Below are 18,655 nucleotides of genomic sequence, written 5' to 3'. Positions count from 1 at the left end.
ATGCTGCAATCATCAGACCTAACACTTCCATACATAAGGCCAATGTAGAGTATAAAATTGACTAAAGTATTGCACAAGCTGACAAACTTTAATCTCCTTCATTCTGTTAAAGATTAATTGATAAGAATCTATAATAAATCCTAGGAAATAGTCGAAGAGAAAGAGAACTCTTTAGAACATCAATTCTCCAACCATGTTTAAGAAGAAACAACAAAAGACTGTTGGTATTAGGATCTGCTAAAGGTAAGGATGTAGCTTGTACCAGTATATCATCCGGGTATGAAATGACCAAAATACCTTGAGTTCTTATTCCAGACAAGAAAGTTCCCAGAACCTTTGTAAAGTACTAGGAAGCAGTAGCAAGACCAAATGGACCTGAAAATGTTTGTCTTGATATGCAAATCTTAGGAACTAGTGAAGGTCCTTGTGAATAGGCACATGAACATAAGAATCCTTCAAATCTATTGTAAACATATATTGTCCCTGCTGAACAAGAGGTAGATTAGTCTGAATTGCTTTCATTGTGAAGGTAGGAAAACTGAAGCACTTGTTTAAAAGTTTTCAAATCATCTGGGAGGCTTGATCTGAAACCCATTTGGTATCCATGAGAAACTATATTTAGAACACAAGGACCTTGAACAAACAGGGAACAGGCCTTCCAAAGTAGGTGTAAGGTGCCCCCTGCTTGAAAGAAATCTGGATCAGGGGCTGCCTTTTCATGCTGACTTTGTAGAGGAAGGCAGATTTATTAACTGTATGGCCTTGTTCCACCTGGAGTTGGACTTCCAGGATAATATGGAAGAATCCTGTTTATGTGAAGATCAGGACCTTTGGTTCCTAGATTGATTGAAGTAACGAAAGAGATTAGTAGCTCTGTTCTTTCCCTAGACTTCTTGTCCTGAGGGAGAAAAACTAATTTACCCCCAGACACAGTAGAGATTATAGGGTCTAGACCAGAGCCAAACACAATTTTGAAAAGGAAGAGATAAAAGTCTAGACTTTGAAACCCAGCTAACCAGAACTAGGTTGTAATTTAGGAATAAATTCTAATAATGTCAACAATAGCATCACAAATAAAAGCATTTGCTGACTTTAGAAGTTTCAAAAGGTTTTGAAAATCTTCACCCATAGAATCTTCTCAAATCGGATCACCAAGATTGTCACAACAAAGAGTAGAAGCCGCTGCAACACAAACAATACTGATAGCAGGATCAAACATATAACATGCTTGTAGAAATGCTCTTCTGTGAAAAGACTAAGTTTCTATCCATTGAGTCTGTAAAAGATGTACTATCTTCCAAATGGAATAGTAGGGAGTTTAGATAAAGTGAAAACTATACCCAAGGTAGATGATACAGTTTCCCAAAGAGCTATACAAAAAGCTGGTATAGAAAACATCCTCTTGAATGGTGAAAATGGAATAAAAGGAAGACCAGGCTTAGGCCACATTTTAGTAATTGCCTCTAGAATAGGAAAATTCTGTGGATCTTTAACAGACTACTGTGAGGCGTAAATAAGTGCAGTGAAATTATTTTTTAACTGCTGCCCTACCAAATAGTTAAATTGTGGGCAGAAATCAACGGAGAGATTGAGAGCAGAAACTGAAATTGTAAGCAAGACACGATAAGGGGCATCAAACATAAGTACGTAGTCAGGAGAGTACAAATAATATATTGGGTGCGCTCAATAAAATAAAAGGTATTTGTCTAAAACAAAAAAATAAAAGTATGATAAAAATGTGGAGCACGTTGTACTAAATAGGTACGTGCAAAGGTCGGAAAAACACAGTGTAAAAAACATAATTTATGTAAGAACTTACCTGATAAATTAATTTCTTTCATATTAGCAAGAGTCCATGAGCTAGTGACGTATGGGATATACATTCCTACCAGGAGGGGCAAAGTTTCCCAAACCTCAAAATGCCTATAAATACACCCCTCACCACACCCACAAATCAGTTTAACGCATAGCCAAGAAGTGGGGTGATAAGACAAAAGTGCGAAAGCATAAAAAATAAGGAATTGGAATAATTGTGCTTTATACAAAAAAATCATAACCACCACAAAAAGAGTGGGCCTCATGGACTCTTGCTAATATGAAAGAAATGAATTTATCAGGTAAGTTCTTACATAAATTATGTTTTCTTTCATGTAATTAGCAAGAGTCCATGAGCTAGTGACGTATGGGATAATGATTACCCAAGATGTGGATCTTTCCACACAAGAGTCACTAGAGAGGGAGGGATAAAATAAAGACAGCCAATTCCGCCTGAAAATAATCCACACCCAAAATAAAGTTTAATGAAAAACATAAGCAGAAGATTCAGACTGAAACCGCTGCCTGAAGTACTTATCTACCAAAAACTGCTTCAGAAGAAGAAAACACATCAAAATGGTAGAATTTAGTAAAAGTATGCAAAGAAGACCAAGTTGCTGCTTTGCAAATCTGATCAACCGAAGCTTCATTCCTAAACGCCCAGGAAGTAGAAACTGACCTAGTAGAATGAGCTGTAATCCTTTGAGGTGGATTTTTACCCGACTCGACATAAGCATGATGAATTAAAGATTTCAACCAAGATGCCAAAGAAATGGCAGAGGCCTTCTGACCTTTCCTAGAACCAGAAAAGATAACAAATAGACTAGAAGTCTTTCGGAAATTCTTAGTAGCTTCAACATAATATTTCAAAGCTCTAACTACATCCAAAGAATGCAATGATCTCTCCTTAGAATTCTTAGGATTAGGACATAATGAAATAACCACAATTTCTCTACTAATGTTGTTAGAATTCACAACCTTAGGTAAAAATTTAAAAGAAGTTCGCAACACCGCCTTATCCTGATGAAAAATCAGAAAAGGAGACTCACAAGAAAGAGCAGATAATTCAGAAACTCTTCTAGCAGAAGAGATGGCCAAAAGAAACAAAACTTTCCAAGAAAGTAGTTTAATGTCCAATGAATGCATAGGTTCAAACGGAGGAGCTTGAAGAGCCCCCAGAACCAAATTCAAACTCCAAGGAGGAGAAATTGACTTAATGACAGGTTTTATACGAACCAAAGCTTGTACAAAACAATGAATATCAGGAAGATTAGCAATCTTTCTGTGAAAAAGAACAGAAAGAGCAGAGATTTGTCCTTTCAAGGAACTTGCAGACAAACCTTTATCCAAACCATCCTGAAGAAACTGTAAAATTCTCGGAATTCTAAAAGAATGCCAGGAAAAATGATGAGAAAGACACCAAGAAATGTAAGTCTTCCAGACTCTATAATATATCTTCCTAGATACAGATTTACGAGCCTGTAACATAGTATTAATCACAGTCAGAGAAACCTCTTTGACTAAGAATCAATCGTTTAATCTCCATACCTTTAAATTTAAGGATTTGAGATCCTGATGGAAAAAAAGGACCTTGCGACAGAAGGTCTGGTCTTAACGGAAGAGTCCACGGTTGGCAAGAGGCCATCCGGACAAGATCCGCATACCAAAACCTGTGAGGCCATGCTGGAGCCACCAGCAGAACAAACAAGCATTCCTTCAGAATCTTGGAGATTACTCTTGGAGAAAGAACTAGAGGCGGAAAGATATAGGCAGGATGATACTTCCAAGGAAGTGACAATGCATCCACTGCTTCCGCTTGAGGATCCCTGGATCTGGACAGATACCTGGGAAGTTTCTTGTTTAGATGAGAAGCCATCAGATCTATTTCTGGAAGTCCCCACATTTGAACAATCTGAAGAAATACCTCTGGGTGAAGAGACCATTCGCCCGGATGTAACGTTTGGCGACTGAGATAATCCGCTTCCCAATTGTCTATACCTGGGATATGAACCGCAGAAACTAGACAGGAGCTGGATTCCGCCCAAACCAGTATCCGAGATACTTCTTTCATAGCCAGAGGACTGTGAGTCCCTCCTTGATGATTGATGTATGCCAAAGTTGTGACATTGTCTGTCTGAAAACAAATGAACGATTCTCTCTTTAGAAGAGGCCATGACTGAAGAGCTCTGAAAATTGCACGGAGTTCCAAAATATTGATTGGTAATCTCACCTCCTGAGATTCCCAAACCCCTTGTGCTGTCAGAGACCCCCAAACAGCTCCCCAACCTGTCAGACTTGCATCTGTTGAAATTACAGTCCAGGTCGGAAGAACAAAAGAAGCCCCCTGAACTAAACGATGGTGATCTGTCCACCACGTCAGAGAGTGTCGTACAATCGGTTTTAAAGATATTAATTGAGATATCTTTGTGTAATCCCTGCACCACTGGTTCAGCATACAGAGCTGAAGAGGTCGCATGTAAAAACGAGCAAAGGGGATCGCGTCCGATGCAGCAGTCATAAGACCTAGAATTTCCATGCATAAGGCTACCGAAGGGAATGATTGTGATTGAAGGTTTCGACAAGCTGAGATCAATTTTAGACGTCTCTTGTCTGTCAGAGACAGAGTCATGGACGCTGAATCTATCTGGAAACCTAAAAAGGTTACCCTTGTCTGAGGAATCAATGAACTTTTCGGTAAATTGATCCTCCAACCATGATCTTGAAGAAACAACACAAGTAGATTCGTATGAGATTCTGCTAAATGTGAAGACTGAGCAAGTACCAAGATATCGTCCAAATAAGGAAATACCACAATACCCTGTTCTCTGAATACAGACAGAAGGGCACCGAGAACCTTTGTAAAAATTCTTGGAGCTGTTGCTAGGCCAAACGGCAGAGCCACAAACTGGTAATGCTTGTCTAGGAAAGAGAATCTCAGAAACTGATAGTGATCTGGATGAATCGGAATATGCAGATATGCATCCTGTAAATCTATTGTGGACATATAATGCCCTTGCTGAACAAAAGGCAGGATAGTCCTTATAGTTATCATTTTGAATGTTGGTATCCTTACATAACGATTCAATATTTTTAGATCCAGAACTGGTCTGAAGGAATTCTCCTTCTTTGGTACAATGAAGAGATTTGAATAAAACCCCAGCCCCTGTTCCAGAACTGGAACTGGCATAATTACTCCAGTCAACTCTAGATCTGAAACACATTTCAGAAATGCTTGAGCCTTCGCTGGATTTACTGGGACACGGGAAAGAAAAAATCTCTTTGCAGGAGGCCTTATCTTGAAGCCAATTCTGTACCCTTCTGAAACAATGTTTTGAATCCAAAGATTGTGAATTGAATTGATCCAAATTTCTTTGAAAAATCGTAATCTGCCCCCTACCAACTGGGCTGGAATGAGGGCCGCACCTTCATGTGGACTTGGGAGCTTGCTTTGGTTTTCTAAAAGGCTTGGATTTATTCCAGACTGGAGATGGTTTCCAAACTGATACCGCTCCTGTGGGTGAAGGATCAGGCTTTTGTTCCTTATTGTGACGAAAGGAACGAAAACGATTATTAGACCTAAATTTACCTTTAGATTTTTTATCCTGTGGTAAAAAAGTTCCTTTCCCTCCAGTAACAGTTGAGATAATAGAATCCAACTGAGAACCAAACAATTTATTACCCTGGAAAGAAAGGGAAAGCAGAGTAGACTTAGAAGACATATCAGCATTCCAAGTTTTAAGCCATAAAGCTCTTCTAGCTAAAATAGCTAGAGACATATACCTGACATCAACTCTAATGATATCAAAGATGGCATCACAAATAAAAACATAATCTATGCTTACCTGATAAATTTATTTCTCTTGTAGTGTATCCAGTCCACGGATCATCCATTACTTATGGAATATATTCTCCTTCCCAACAGGAAGCTGCAAGAGTCCACCCACAGCAAAGCTGCTATATAGCTCCTCCCCTAACTGCCATATTCAGTCATTCGACCGAAAACATGCAGAGAAAGGAAAAACCATAGGGTGCAGTGGTGACTGTAGTTCAAATGAAAAAATTACCTGCCTTAAAGTGACAGGGCGGGCCGTGGACTGGATACACTACAAGAGAAATAAATTTATCAGGTAAGCATAAATTATGTTTTCTCTTGTTAAGTGTATCCAGTCCACGGATCATCCATTACTTATGGAATACCAATACCAAAGCTAAAGTACACGGATGATGGGAGGGACAAGGCAGGTACTTAAACGGAAGTTACCACTGCCTGTAAAAAACCCTTACTCCCAAAAAATAGCCTCCGAAGAAGCAAGGTATCAAATTTGTTAAATTTGAAAAGTATGAAGCGCAGACCAAGACTCCGTCTTGTAAATCTGTTCAACAGAAGCCACATTTAAAAAAGGCCCAAGTGAAAACCACAGCTCTAGTAGAATGAGCTGTAATCCCTTCAGGAGGCTGCTGTCCAGCAGTCTCATAAGCTAAATGAATTATGCTTTTTAACCAAAAAGACAGAGAGGCTGCTGAAGTCTTTTGACCTCTCCTCTGTCCAGAATAGACAACAAACAAGGTGAACGTTTGATGAAAACTGTAGTAGCTTGTAAGTAAAACTTTAAAGCACAAACCACGTCCAATATTGTGTAATAGACGTTCCTTCTTTGAGGAAGGATTAGGATACAAGCATGGAACAACTATCTCTTGAGTGATGTACTTGTTAGATACCACCTTAGGAAAAAACCCAGGTTGGTACGCAGGACTACCTTATCCGTACGAAGGACCAGATAAGGAGAATCACATTGTAACACAGATAACTTGGAGACTCTACGAGTCGAGGGATTAGCTACCCAAAAGGAACTTTCCAAGATAAAGATTGATATCTATGGAACAAAAAAAGGTTCAAACGGAACTTCTTGAAGAACCTTAAGAATCAGGTTTAAGCTCCATGGCGGAGCAACAGTTTTAAACACAGGCTTGGATCTAACCAAAGCCTGACCAAATGCCTGAACGTCTAGAATACCTGCCAGACGCTTGTGCAAAAAAATAGACAGAGTAAAAATCTGTCCCCTTTTAAGGAATTAGCTGACAACCCTTTTCTCAAAAACATCTTGGAGAAAAGATAATATCCTGGGAATCCAGACTTTACTCCATGAGTAACCCTTGGATTCATAACAATCAGATATTTACACCATATCTATGTTCAATTTTCCTAGAGACAGGCTTTCATGTCTGTATTAAGGTATCAATGACTGACTCGGAGAAGCCATGCTTTGATAACATCAAGCGTTCAGTCTCCAGGCAGTCCATCTCAGATTGATTCTATTTAGATGGTTGAAAGGACCCTGAGGTAGAGGGACCTGTCTCTGAAGCAGAGACCGTGATGGAAAGGATGACATGTCCACCAGATCTGCATACCAGGTCCTGCGTGGCTACACAGGCGCTGTCAAAAACACCAAAGCCCTCTCCTGCTTGGTCTTGACCTCCGGAGGAAATCCCACTCCCCCGGAAGAAAAGTCTGACGACTTAGAAAATCCACCTCCCAGTTCTCAACACCTGGGATATGGATAGCTGATAGACAAGAGTGAGTCTCTGTCCAGTGAATTATTGTAAGACTTCTAACATCGCTAGGGAACTTCTGTTCCCCCTTGATGGCTGATGTAAGCCACAGTCGTGTATATTGTCCGACTGAGTATGATGTACCTCAGAGTTGCTAACTGAGGCCAAGTCTGAAGAGCATGGAATATCACTCCCAGTTCCAGAATGTTTATTAGAAGGAGGGTCTCCTCCTAAGTCCACTATCCCTGAGCCTTCAGGGAGTTCCAGACTGCATCCCAACCTAAAAGGCTGGCATCTATTGTAACAATTGTCCCATCTGACCTGCGGAAGGTCATACCCTTGGACAGATGGACCCGACATAGTCACCAGAGAAGAGAATCTCTGGTCTCTTGGTTCAGGTTTAACAGGGGGACAAATCTGTGTAATCCCCGTTCCTCTGACTGAGCATGCATAGTTGCAGCGGTCTGAAATGTAGACGTGCAAACGGTACTATGTCCCTTGCCGCTACCATTAAGCCGATTTCATTCATGTACTGAGCCACCGAAGGGCGCGGATGGGATGAAAAAAACACGGCAGAAATTTAGAAACTTTGACAACCTGGACTCCGTCAGGTAAATTTTCATTTCTACAGAATCTATCAGAGTCCCTAGGAGGGAAACCCTTGAGATTGGGGATAGAGAACTCACTTTCCACCCATGTGATCTCAGAAATGCCAGTACTACGTCCGTATGAGACTGGGCAATTTGGATGTTTGACGCCTGTATCAGGATGTCGTCTAAATAAGGGGCCACTTCTATGCCCCGCGGTCTAAGGACCGCCAAAGCGACCCCAGAACCTCCATAAAGATTCTTGGGGCTGTAGATATCCCAAAGGAAAGAGCTACAAACTGGTAATGCCTGTCTAGAAAGGCAAACCTGAAAAACGATGGTGATCTTTATGCATCACAATGTGAGGATAAGCATCCTTCAAATCCATTGTAGTCCTCTATTGACTCTCCTGGATCATAGTTAAGATGGTACGAATAGTTTCCATCTTAAATGACGGAATTCTGAGGAATTTGTTTAAGATCTTTAGATCCAAAATAGGTCTGAAGGTTCCCTCTCCTTGGGAACCACAAACAGATTTGAGTAAAAACTCTGTCCCTGTTCCTCTCTTGGAACTGGATGGATCTCGTACACAATGTAAGAATGCCTCCTTCTTTATCTGGTTTGCAGATAATTGTGAAAGGCGAAATCTCCCCTTTTTTTGGGGGGGGGAATCTTTGAAATCCAGAAGATATCTCTGGGATATAAATTCCAATGCCTAGGGATCCTGGGCATCTCTTGCCCACACCTGGGCAAAGAATGAAAGTCTGCCCCCTATAGGATCCGTTACCGGATAGGGGTCCGTTCCTTCATGCTGCCTTAGAGGCAGCAGCAGGCTCCTTGGCCTGCTTATCTTTGTTCCAGGTCCGATTGTCTCCAGACCGCCTTGGACTGAGCAAAAATTCCCTCTTGTTTTGCCTTAGAGGAAGAGGATGCCACACCTGCCCTGAAGTTTTTAAAAGGTACGAAAATTAGACTTTTTTTTTTTTTTGCTCTTGATTTAGACCTATCCTGAGGAAGGGCATGACCTTTTCCTCCAGTGATATAAGCAATAATCTCCTTCAAACCAGGCCCGAATAGGGTCTGCCCCTTGAAGGGAAGTTAAGTAGCTTATTTATTAAAGTCACGACAGCTGACCATGATATAAGCCATAGCGCTCTGCGCGCCAGTATAGTAAAAAACAGAATTCTTAGCCGTTAGTCTAGTCAAATGAACAAGGCATCAGAAAACAAAGGAATTGGCTAGCATAAGCTTGTCAAATATATTCATCCAATGGAGTCGCTTAACTGTAAAGCCTCATCAAGAGACTCAACCCAGAACGCCGCAGCAGCAGTGACAGAAGCAATGTATGCAAGGGGTTGCAGGATAAAAACCCTGTTGAATAAACATTTTTTATCCATTGGATCTAAAAAGCACAACTGTCCTTGTCAGAGGTAGTGGTACGCTTAGCTAGAGTAGAAACTCTTCTCTCCACCTTAGGAACTGTCTGCCAGAAGTCCCGTGTGGTGGTAACTATTAGAAAACATTCTTCTAAAAAATAGGAGGGGAAGAGAACGGCACACCTGGTCTATCCCATTCCTTATTAAAAAAATTTTTAGTAAACCTCTTTAGGTATTGGAAAAACATCAGTACACACCGGCACTGCATATTATTTATCCAGTCTACACAATTTCTCTGGCCCTGCGATTGTACACATTCATTCAGAGCAGCCAAAGCCTCCCTGAGCAACAAGTGGAGGTTCTCAAGCATAAATTTTAAATGTAGAAATATCAGAATCAGGTTAAATCATCTTCCCTGAGTCAAAAAAAAAAAAAAAAAAATCACCCACAGACTAAGCATATTGTGAGGTAGTATCATACATGGTTCTTAAAGCGTCTGTATGCTCTGTATCTACCCCCAGAGCTAACTGCTTTCCTTTAATTTCAGGTAGTCTGACTAATACTGCTGCCAGAATATTATTCACCACCTTTGCCATGTCTTGTAAAATAAACGCTATGGGCGCCCTTGATGTACTTGGCGCCATTTGAGCGTGAGTCCCTGAAGCGGGAGTCGAAGGGTCTGACACGTGGGGAGAGTTAGTCGGCATAACTTTCCCCTCGACAGAATCCCCTGGTAAAGAAACGTTATGGGTGCCCTTGATGTACTTGGCGCCATTTGAGCGTGAGTCCCTAAAGCGGGAGTCAAAAGGTCTGACACGTGGGGAGAGTTAGTCGGCATAACTACCCCCACGACAGAATCCTCTGGTGATAATGTTTTTAAAGACAAAAAATGATCTTTATTGTTTAACATGAAATCAGTACATCTGGTACACATTCTAAGATGGGGTTCCACCATGGCTTTAAAACATAATGAACACAGAGCTTCCTCTATGTCAGACATGTTAGAACAGACTAATAATGAGACTAGTAAGCTTGGAAAACACTTTAAATCAAGTTAACAAGCAAATATATAAAACGTTACTGTGCCTTTAAGAGAAACAAATTTTGCCAAAATTTGAAATAACAGTGAAAAAAGGCAGTTAAACTAACAAAATTTTTACAGTGTATGTAACAAGTTAGCAGAGCATTGCACCCACTTGCAAATGGATGATTAACCCCTTAATACAAAAAACAGATTAACAAAACGAAAAATATGTTTTAAACAGTCATAACAGCTCCTACTTTTGAAGCCCTTTTGAGCCCTTCAAAGATGTCCTATAGCATGCAGGGGACTGCTGAGGGAAGCTGAATGTCACTGTTTGTAATTTTAACTGCACCAACTGTAACTTTTATACTATAACAGTGGAAAGCCTCAGGAAACTGTTTCTATGCAAAATTTAAGCCAGCCATGTGGAAAAAACTTAGGCCCCAATAAGTTTTATCACCAAACATATGTTAAAAAACGATTAAACATGCCAGCAAACGTTTTAAAACACATTTTTACAAGAGTATGTATCTCTATTAATAAGCCTGATACCAGTCGCTATCGCTGCATTTAAGGCTTTACTTACATTACTTCGGTTCAGCAGTATTTTCTTAGTCAATTCCATTCCTAGAAAAATATTTTACTGCACATACCTTATCTGCAGGAAAACCTGCACGCCATTCCCCCTCTGAAGTACCTCACTCCTCAGAATGTGTGAGAACAGCAAATGGATCTTAGTTACGTCTGCTAAGATCATAGAAAAACGCAGGCAGATTCTTCTTCCAAATACTGCCTGAGATAAACAGCACACTCCGGTGCCATTTAAAAATAACAAACTTTTGATTGAAGAATAAACTAAGTAGAAAGCACCACAGACTCTCACAACCTCCTATCTATGTTGAGGCTTGCAAGAGAATGACTGAATATGGCAGTTAGGGGAGGAGCTATATAGCAGCTTTGCTGTGGGTGGACTCTTGCAGCTTCCTGTTGGGAAGGAGAATATATTCCATAAGTAATGGATGATCCGTGGACTGGATACACTTAACAAGAGAAATTATTAGCATGTTGAAGAAGATTAACAATGCTATGAGAATTATGATCTGTTACTTGTTGCGCTAAAGCTTCTAACCAAAAAGTTGAAGCTGCAGCAACATCCGCTAAAGATATAGCAGGTCTAAGAAGATTACCTGAACATAAGTAAGCTTTTCTTAGAAAGGATTCAATCTTCCTATCTAAAGGATCCTTAAAGGAAGTACTATCTGCCGTAGGAATAGTAGTACGTTTAGCAAGAGTAGAGACAGCCCCAACAACTTTAGGGATTTTGTCCAAAAATTCTAATCTGTCAGATGGCACAGGATGGCACAGGATATAATTGCTTAAAACGTTTAGAAGGAGTAAATGAATTACCCAAATTATGCTATTCAGAAATAGCATCAGGGACAGGAAAAACTTCTGGAATAACTACAGGAGATTTAAAAACCTTATTTAAACGTTTAGATTTAGTATCAAGAGGACCAGAATCCTCTATTTCTAATGCAATTAAGACTTCTTTAAGTAGAGAACGAATAAATTCCATTTTGAATAAATATGAAGATTTATCAGCATCAACCTCTGAGACAGAATCCTCTGAACCAGAGGAACCATTATCAGAATCAGAATGATGATGTTCATTTAAAAATTCATCTGAAAAATGAGAAGTTTTAAAAGACCTTTTACGTTTACTAGAAGGAAGAATAACAGACATAGCCTTCTTAATGGATTTAGAAACAAAATCTCTAATGTTAACAGGAACACTCTGAGTATTAGATGTTGATGGAACAGCAACAGGTAATGTAACTTTACTAAAGGAAATATTATCTGCATTAACCAGTTTGTCATGACATTCATTACAAACAACAGCTGGAGGAATAGATACCACAAGTTTACAGCAGATACACTTAACTTTGGTAGATCCAGCACCAGGCAGCGTTTTTCCAGAAGTATCTTCTGACTCAGTGTCAATATGGGACATCTTGCAATATGTAATAGAAAAAACAACATATAAAGCAAAATTGATCAAATTCCTTAAATGACAGTTTCAGGAATGGGAAAAAATGCCAGTGAACAAGCTTCTAGCAACCAGAAGCAATAAATAAATGAGACTTAAATAATGTGGAGACAATAGTGACGCCCATATTTTTTAGCGCCAAAAGAGACGCCCACATTATTTGGCGCCTAAATGCTTTTGGCACCAAAAATGACGCCGCATCCGGAATGCCGACACTTTTGGCGCAAAAAAACGTCAAAAATGACGCAACTTCCGGCGACACGTATGACGCCGGAAACAGAAAAGATTTTTTGCGCCAAAAAAGTCTGCGCCAAGAATGACGCAATAAAATGAAGCATTTTCAGCCCCCGCGAGCCTAACAGCCCACAGGGAAAAAAGTCAAATTTTAAGGTAAGAAAAAAATTGATTTATTCATATGCATTATCCCAAATATGAAACTGACTGTCTGAAATAAGGAACGTTGAACATCCTGAGTCAAGGCAAATAAATGTTTGAATACATATATTTAGAACTTTATATAAAAGTGCCCAACCATAGCTTAGAGTGTCACAGAAAATAAGACTTACTTACCCCAGGACACCGATCTACATGTAGTAGAAAGCCAAACCAGTACTGAAACGAGAATCAGTAGAGGTAATGGTATATATAAGAGTATATCGTCGATCTGAAAAGGGAGGTAAGAGATGAATCTCTACGACCGATAACAGAGAACCTATGAAATAGACCCCGTAGAAGGAGATCATTGAATTCAAATAGGCAATACTCTCCTCACATCCCTCTGACATTCACTGCACGCTGAGAGGAAAACCGGGCTCCAACCTGCTGCGGAGCGCATATCAACGTAGAATCTAGCACAAACTTACTTCACCACCTCCATAGGAGGCAAAGTTTGTAAAACTGATTTGTGGGTGTGGTGAGGGGTGTATTTATAGGCATTTTGAGGTTTGGGAAACTTTGCCCCTCCTGGTAGGAATGTATATCCCATACGTCACTAGCTCATGGACTCTTGCTAATTACATGAAAGAAAAGTACATAATTCGCTAACAAAGTTCCACGAGCCCCATAAACTGAGTCCCATAAACTGCTAAACTAAATAAAACAAGCCTAGAGTTTAAAGTGGTAGTGTCTGTATAATATAATGTCTCCTGGCTATGATGTACCACATATAAGGTTTACCTGCTAATAGCCTGTGGATTATGTGAGTAAATTAATTTGTCCACTTACCTTTACTTATCATAGTTACCCACAGCTGCAGAAATTACTTTTTCCAGTAAAGAGCCCATCCAGTGCTGAGCATATTACAGCAAAGGATTTAATTGTGGGGTATATCAAAGACTCAACAGGATAAGGATAAGGAGGATAAGGGACCAGTCCCCACAACACCTGTGGCAGGCTTGTAACCAACTCATTCACAGGGAGTAATTGTGTCACTGCACAATACCACAGTCTCCCCTCTATGTCTAAGTAGCAGCTCTCAGAGAGGGAAAAGGGACCTCAAATCGGTCTGAGGACCCCTCACAACAAAGAATCTGGAGCACCTCAATTCTTCACCTTCCTCCTGGGAAGCAAAGATAAGACTGGCATACCAAAGAGGTTGAAGAAGTGCTCTTGGAGTTTTGGGAACCTTTGTCTCCTCCAAGTGAAGGAGTTGAACCCCAAGAATAATAGCAAGTGGACTCTTATCACCTTATGAAAGAAATAAGATTTTTGCAGAACAAGTTTGTTATGATTTTTAATGGGATTAAAAATTACACTTTTTATTGTGCATTTTTATTTCAATTGTTCAATAGCATTTTTAAATTACAATTATTTGTGAGTCCTATTGTAACGTATGCATCGTCTTCATAAAGACGCAACAGGGAACAGCCCCTTGCGAGACAAACTGTTTGCAAAGTAAAAAATGCCTTAACAGAATTAGAACACAGCACCACAAGAACATGATAGAAATTGGGGAGAGAGAGAGAGAGAGAGAGAGAGAGAGAGAGAGAATGTATTTCAGACATTTGTGCCTCCAGATTATTTGAATGTTAATATTAAAGTGGTTAGAGACAAACATCAGTGATGTCATGGTTCTAACTTTAGTCAATGGCAGTGTCTAATGAACTTAAATATGCAAATCATCTGGCTTTCATGTATCTAAGTAAGGCTTTTTATGTTGAAATTGTTTGAACCAACCTAAAAAAAAAAAAACTTGGTTACACAACAGAAGATAATATGATTTACCTGGATGATCACACTCATGTTGTCGAGTACAAGGGTTTTTACACTCAGGAGGTCTGGTGCCACAAGGGATGGGAGGGAAAATCACAGTCTCTCCGCAGTAGCATGTGAGCTCATCAAAACCTTAAAGAAATACAAATTTCACTAAAACTATAAGTTAATAGTGGTGGCCACCAACAAATGAAATACTTCCCTATGTCACAATCTTGTAACTGGAGCAATGTAAATAAATATCAATTACTTTTTTTTTTTGCAAGCATGTAGTAAAAAAGGGTTCTAATAGTACTTTTGCAGGTGTTTTATGGTATTGGCAGTTATTTTCTTCTTTCAACCTCGTCTGCCATATACAAGCAAAGACAAGTAAATACGTATATTAAAAAAAAAGCCAGTGGGTTATCTGCTGTTACATGGTGTGGATATAATAGTAAATGACATACATGTACATTTCTCTGTCACCCACACTGCCAGTGATTGGGGCACTTGGAATGTACAAAAGAGGTAAATGTACATAAAAACCCTACAACCCTATCTTTTAAATGTCGCATGCAAGTTATGATTCTGGAACATTTTTGCAAACCCTAATGTATTTGAATTGTGCTGCTTCTACACATTTCAAATGTGAGTTTTAAGTTCTTTTTATTTGCGTTATCTATAAGTACCATGTTAACAAATGTGGCAAATAGTTGCCAGATCAGGAGTAATACAGCAAACAGACATCCTATTGGCATTGCTGGTTTCCGTGTCTATATGGCCAAGTTCAAAGAGGTTAAAGTTAATTGTATCTTACTTGTCTGCCAGCAGTTCTGACAGTTCCCACGATGACAAGGTTCATCACACCGGTGAAGGCCACAATTGAGTTTATGTCCACAAATTAAGGAGCACTTGTGTTCTTTGTCCTATATAGCAAATACAGAACCATAAAAACTGTAACAAAACAAATATTCTATATGCAGCCAGAATCAAATTATCAACCTCAAAAAAGAGGCATCTTTATGCTTAATGTCATGTTCTTACAATATTGAAATGCAGACAATGCTTTGCAGTTCCTTTTTAGATAATAAATATCCATTTAACACTTTTTATTTTACATATTAATGGATATAAACAATGCTTGCAATCTAACTCCTCATTTATAAGCAAAAGACAGATTATTGGCAAAGCTGTTAAAGGGACAGTGTACAACAATTTTCATTTAACTGCATGTAATAGACACTAATATAAAGAAGAATATACACAGGTACTGATCTTAAAATCCAGTATAAAAACCTTTTAAAAACTTACTTAGAAGCTCCCAGTTTAGAACTGTTTATGAGGTTAGGCTGGGACATCCAGTGAAAGGGGTTGGGAAAGCAGAAAAAGCAGACCCCCCCTGCATATGAAAAGACCCCTTACACAAACAGAAGCAGCACAAATCTGTAGACAAATCTGTAGGTCTACATCTGATAATTTGGGGCTTGGCTAGGAGTCTCAAAATCAGCACAATGTTATTTAAAAATAAGCAAACTATACATTGTTACAAAAAGACTCCCAGATGGGATATATAAATGGATCTAAAAAACATTTATGCAAAGGAAAATCTAGTGTACAATGTCCCTTTAAGTGTAGAGAAGCAGGAAAGGTGGATAAACACATATGATGGACATTCACCAACACACTCAGAGACAGTACACTGTATTTGTTTAAATGTAACAAAACATTTCTCTAAAGAAAAAACAAAAACAGAAGGTAGCTCATTATAGAAGACTAGAATGGAAAGTTTTGCATTCATAGCACAAGCAAAACATGCAAAATTTATTTTTAACAAAAAATAAAAAAAATTATGCTTGCCTGATAAATTTCTTTCTTTCCGGATATGGAGCGTCCACAACATCATTCCAATTACTAGTGGGATATTCACTCCAGGTAAGCAGGAGGAGGCAAAGAGCACCACAGCAAAGCCTCTTGAGGGTTAGCCTGGAGAACACCTCCGGATGGAGAGCCCACTCCCCAGGATGAAAAGTCTGTCTGCTCAGGAAATCCACCTCCCAATTGTCCATTCCTGGAATGTGGATGTAAGATAGACCACAATTGTGAGCTTCCGTCCACTCAATCTGTGCCAAATCCTTCATGGCTAAAGAACTCCGAGTTACTCCCTGGTGGTTGATGTAAGCCACCGAGGTGATGTTGTCCGATTGGAACATGATAAATCGGGCTAAGGACAATTGAGGCCAAGCCATCAGAGCATTGTAGATCGCTCTCAACACCAAGATGTTTATGGGGAGAGCAGACTCCTCCTGAGTCCATAGGCCCTGCGCCTTTAACGAGTCATAGACTGCTCCCCAGCCTAGCAGGCTGGCGTTCGTGGTCAATCACCCAGGAGGGTCTCCTGAAGCATGTGCCCTGAGACAGGTGTTCCTGGGAAAGCCACCACGAGAGTCTCTTGTCAACTGGTCCAGATGTATTCTCTGAGACAGATCTTAATAGTCTCCGTTCCATTGTCTGAACATGCATAACTGCAGAACTCTCAAATGGAATTGAGCAAAAGGAATGATGTCCATGGAAGAGAATATCAGACCAATTACCTCCATACACTGACCCACTGATGGCCGAACAGTAGACTGTAGAGAGAGGCAAGTTGTTTGGATTTTCTGACCTCCGTCAGAAATAGTCATAGATAGGGAGTCTAAGATGGTCCATAAGAAGCAAACCCTTATAGCTGGAACAAGGGAACTCTTCTCCAGATCCAGTTTCCACCCGTGGGAACGTAGAAAAGACAACAAGATCTCTGTATGAGAGTTTGCTTGTTAAAAAGATGGCGCCTGAACCAATATGTCGTCCAGATAAGACACCACTGCAGTTCCCAGAGACCTGACCACTGCCAAAAGAGCCCCCAGAACCTTTGAGAAAATTCTGGGAGCTGTGGAAAGGCCAAACGGAAGAGCATCAAACTGAAAGTGCTTGTCTTGAAAAGCAAATCTCAGGAACTGGTAATGATCCCTCTGGATGGGAACATGCAGATAGGCATCCTTCAGGTCTATGGTCATCATGAACTGACCCTCTTGGACCAAGGGAAGAATGGAACGATTGGTTTCCATTTTGAAGGACGGAACCCTGAGAAACGTGAGACATTTGAGGTCTAAGATGGGTCGAAAAGCTCCCTCTTTTTTGGGAACCACAAACAGATTTGAATAAAATCCTAGAACCTGATCTCTTACTGGAACTGGAACAATCACTCCCAATGAAGAGAGATCCTGAATGCACTTTAATAATGCCTCTCTTTTTACCTGATCCGCAGATAACATTGAGAGGAGAAATCTGCCCTTGGGAGGACGAGATTTGAATTCTATTTTGTAACCCTGAGACACTATGTCCACAGCCCAAGGATCTGGGACATCCCGTATCCATGCTTGACAAAACAGAGAAAGTCTGCCCCCCACTTGATCCGATCCCGGACCGGGGGAGACCCTTCATGCTGACTTAGACTCAGCTGAGGATTTCTTTGATTGCTTTCCCTTGTTCCAAGACTGATTTGATCTCCAAGAAGATTTGTACTGCTCCTGCTTGGAAGAGGGAGAGGAAGACTTTTGAAGTTACGAAAGGAACGGAAATTACTGTAACGTCCTTTAGATCTATTCTTCTTGTCTTGTGGTAGAAAAGATACTTTTCCACCCGTAATATCAGAAATTATTTCTGCCAGACCAGGACCAAACAAGGTCTTACCCTTGAAAGGAAGCGCCAGAAGCTTAGATTTGGAGGTAACATCAGCTGACCAAGATTTAAGTCACAGAGCACTACGGGCTAGAACAGTGAAGCCAGTCTAATGATTTGCATGTTAGCATCAGATATAAAGGAATTGGCTAATTTGAGGGCCTTAATCCTGTCTTAGATCTCCTCCAAGGGAGTCTCTTCTAAAATGAATTCAGTCAAGGCATTGCACCAATAAGATGCTGCACTTGCTACTGTGTCAACACAAACTGCAGATTACCATTGAAGACCCTGATGAACACACATCTTCTTCAAATAAGCCTCCAGCTTCTTGTCCATGGGATCCTTAAAG

The 18,655-nt window shown here is 40.1% G+C and overlaps 1 protein-coding gene across 1 annotated transcript in view; it reads right to left on the bottom strand.

Moving 5' to 3' along the window:
• Positions 1-18,655, bottom strand: part of NFX1 (nuclear transcription factor, X-box binding 1) — a 588,547-nt gene that overhangs the window by 127,772 nt on the left and 442,120 nt on the right. The window contains exons 13-14 of the mRNA XM_053714588.1: positions 15,407-15,515; positions 14,623-14,742 (exon numbers count right to left, since the gene is read on the bottom strand). Coding sequence (XP_053570563.1) covers positions 14,623-14,742; positions 15,407-15,515 — 229 coding nt within the window. The remainder of the gene's footprint in view (positions 1-14,622; positions 14,743-15,406; positions 15,516-18,655) is intronic.

Source organism: Bombina bombina, chromosome 5 (assembly GCF_027579735.1).
Source record: "Bombina bombina isolate aBomBom1 chromosome 5, aBomBom1.pri, whole genome shotgun sequence".
In the NCBI taxonomy this organism is placed as follows: Eukaryota; Metazoa; Chordata; class Amphibia; order Anura; family Bombinatoridae; genus Bombina; species Bombina bombina.
This window is presented reverse-complemented; position numbering and strand designations above follow the sequence as displayed.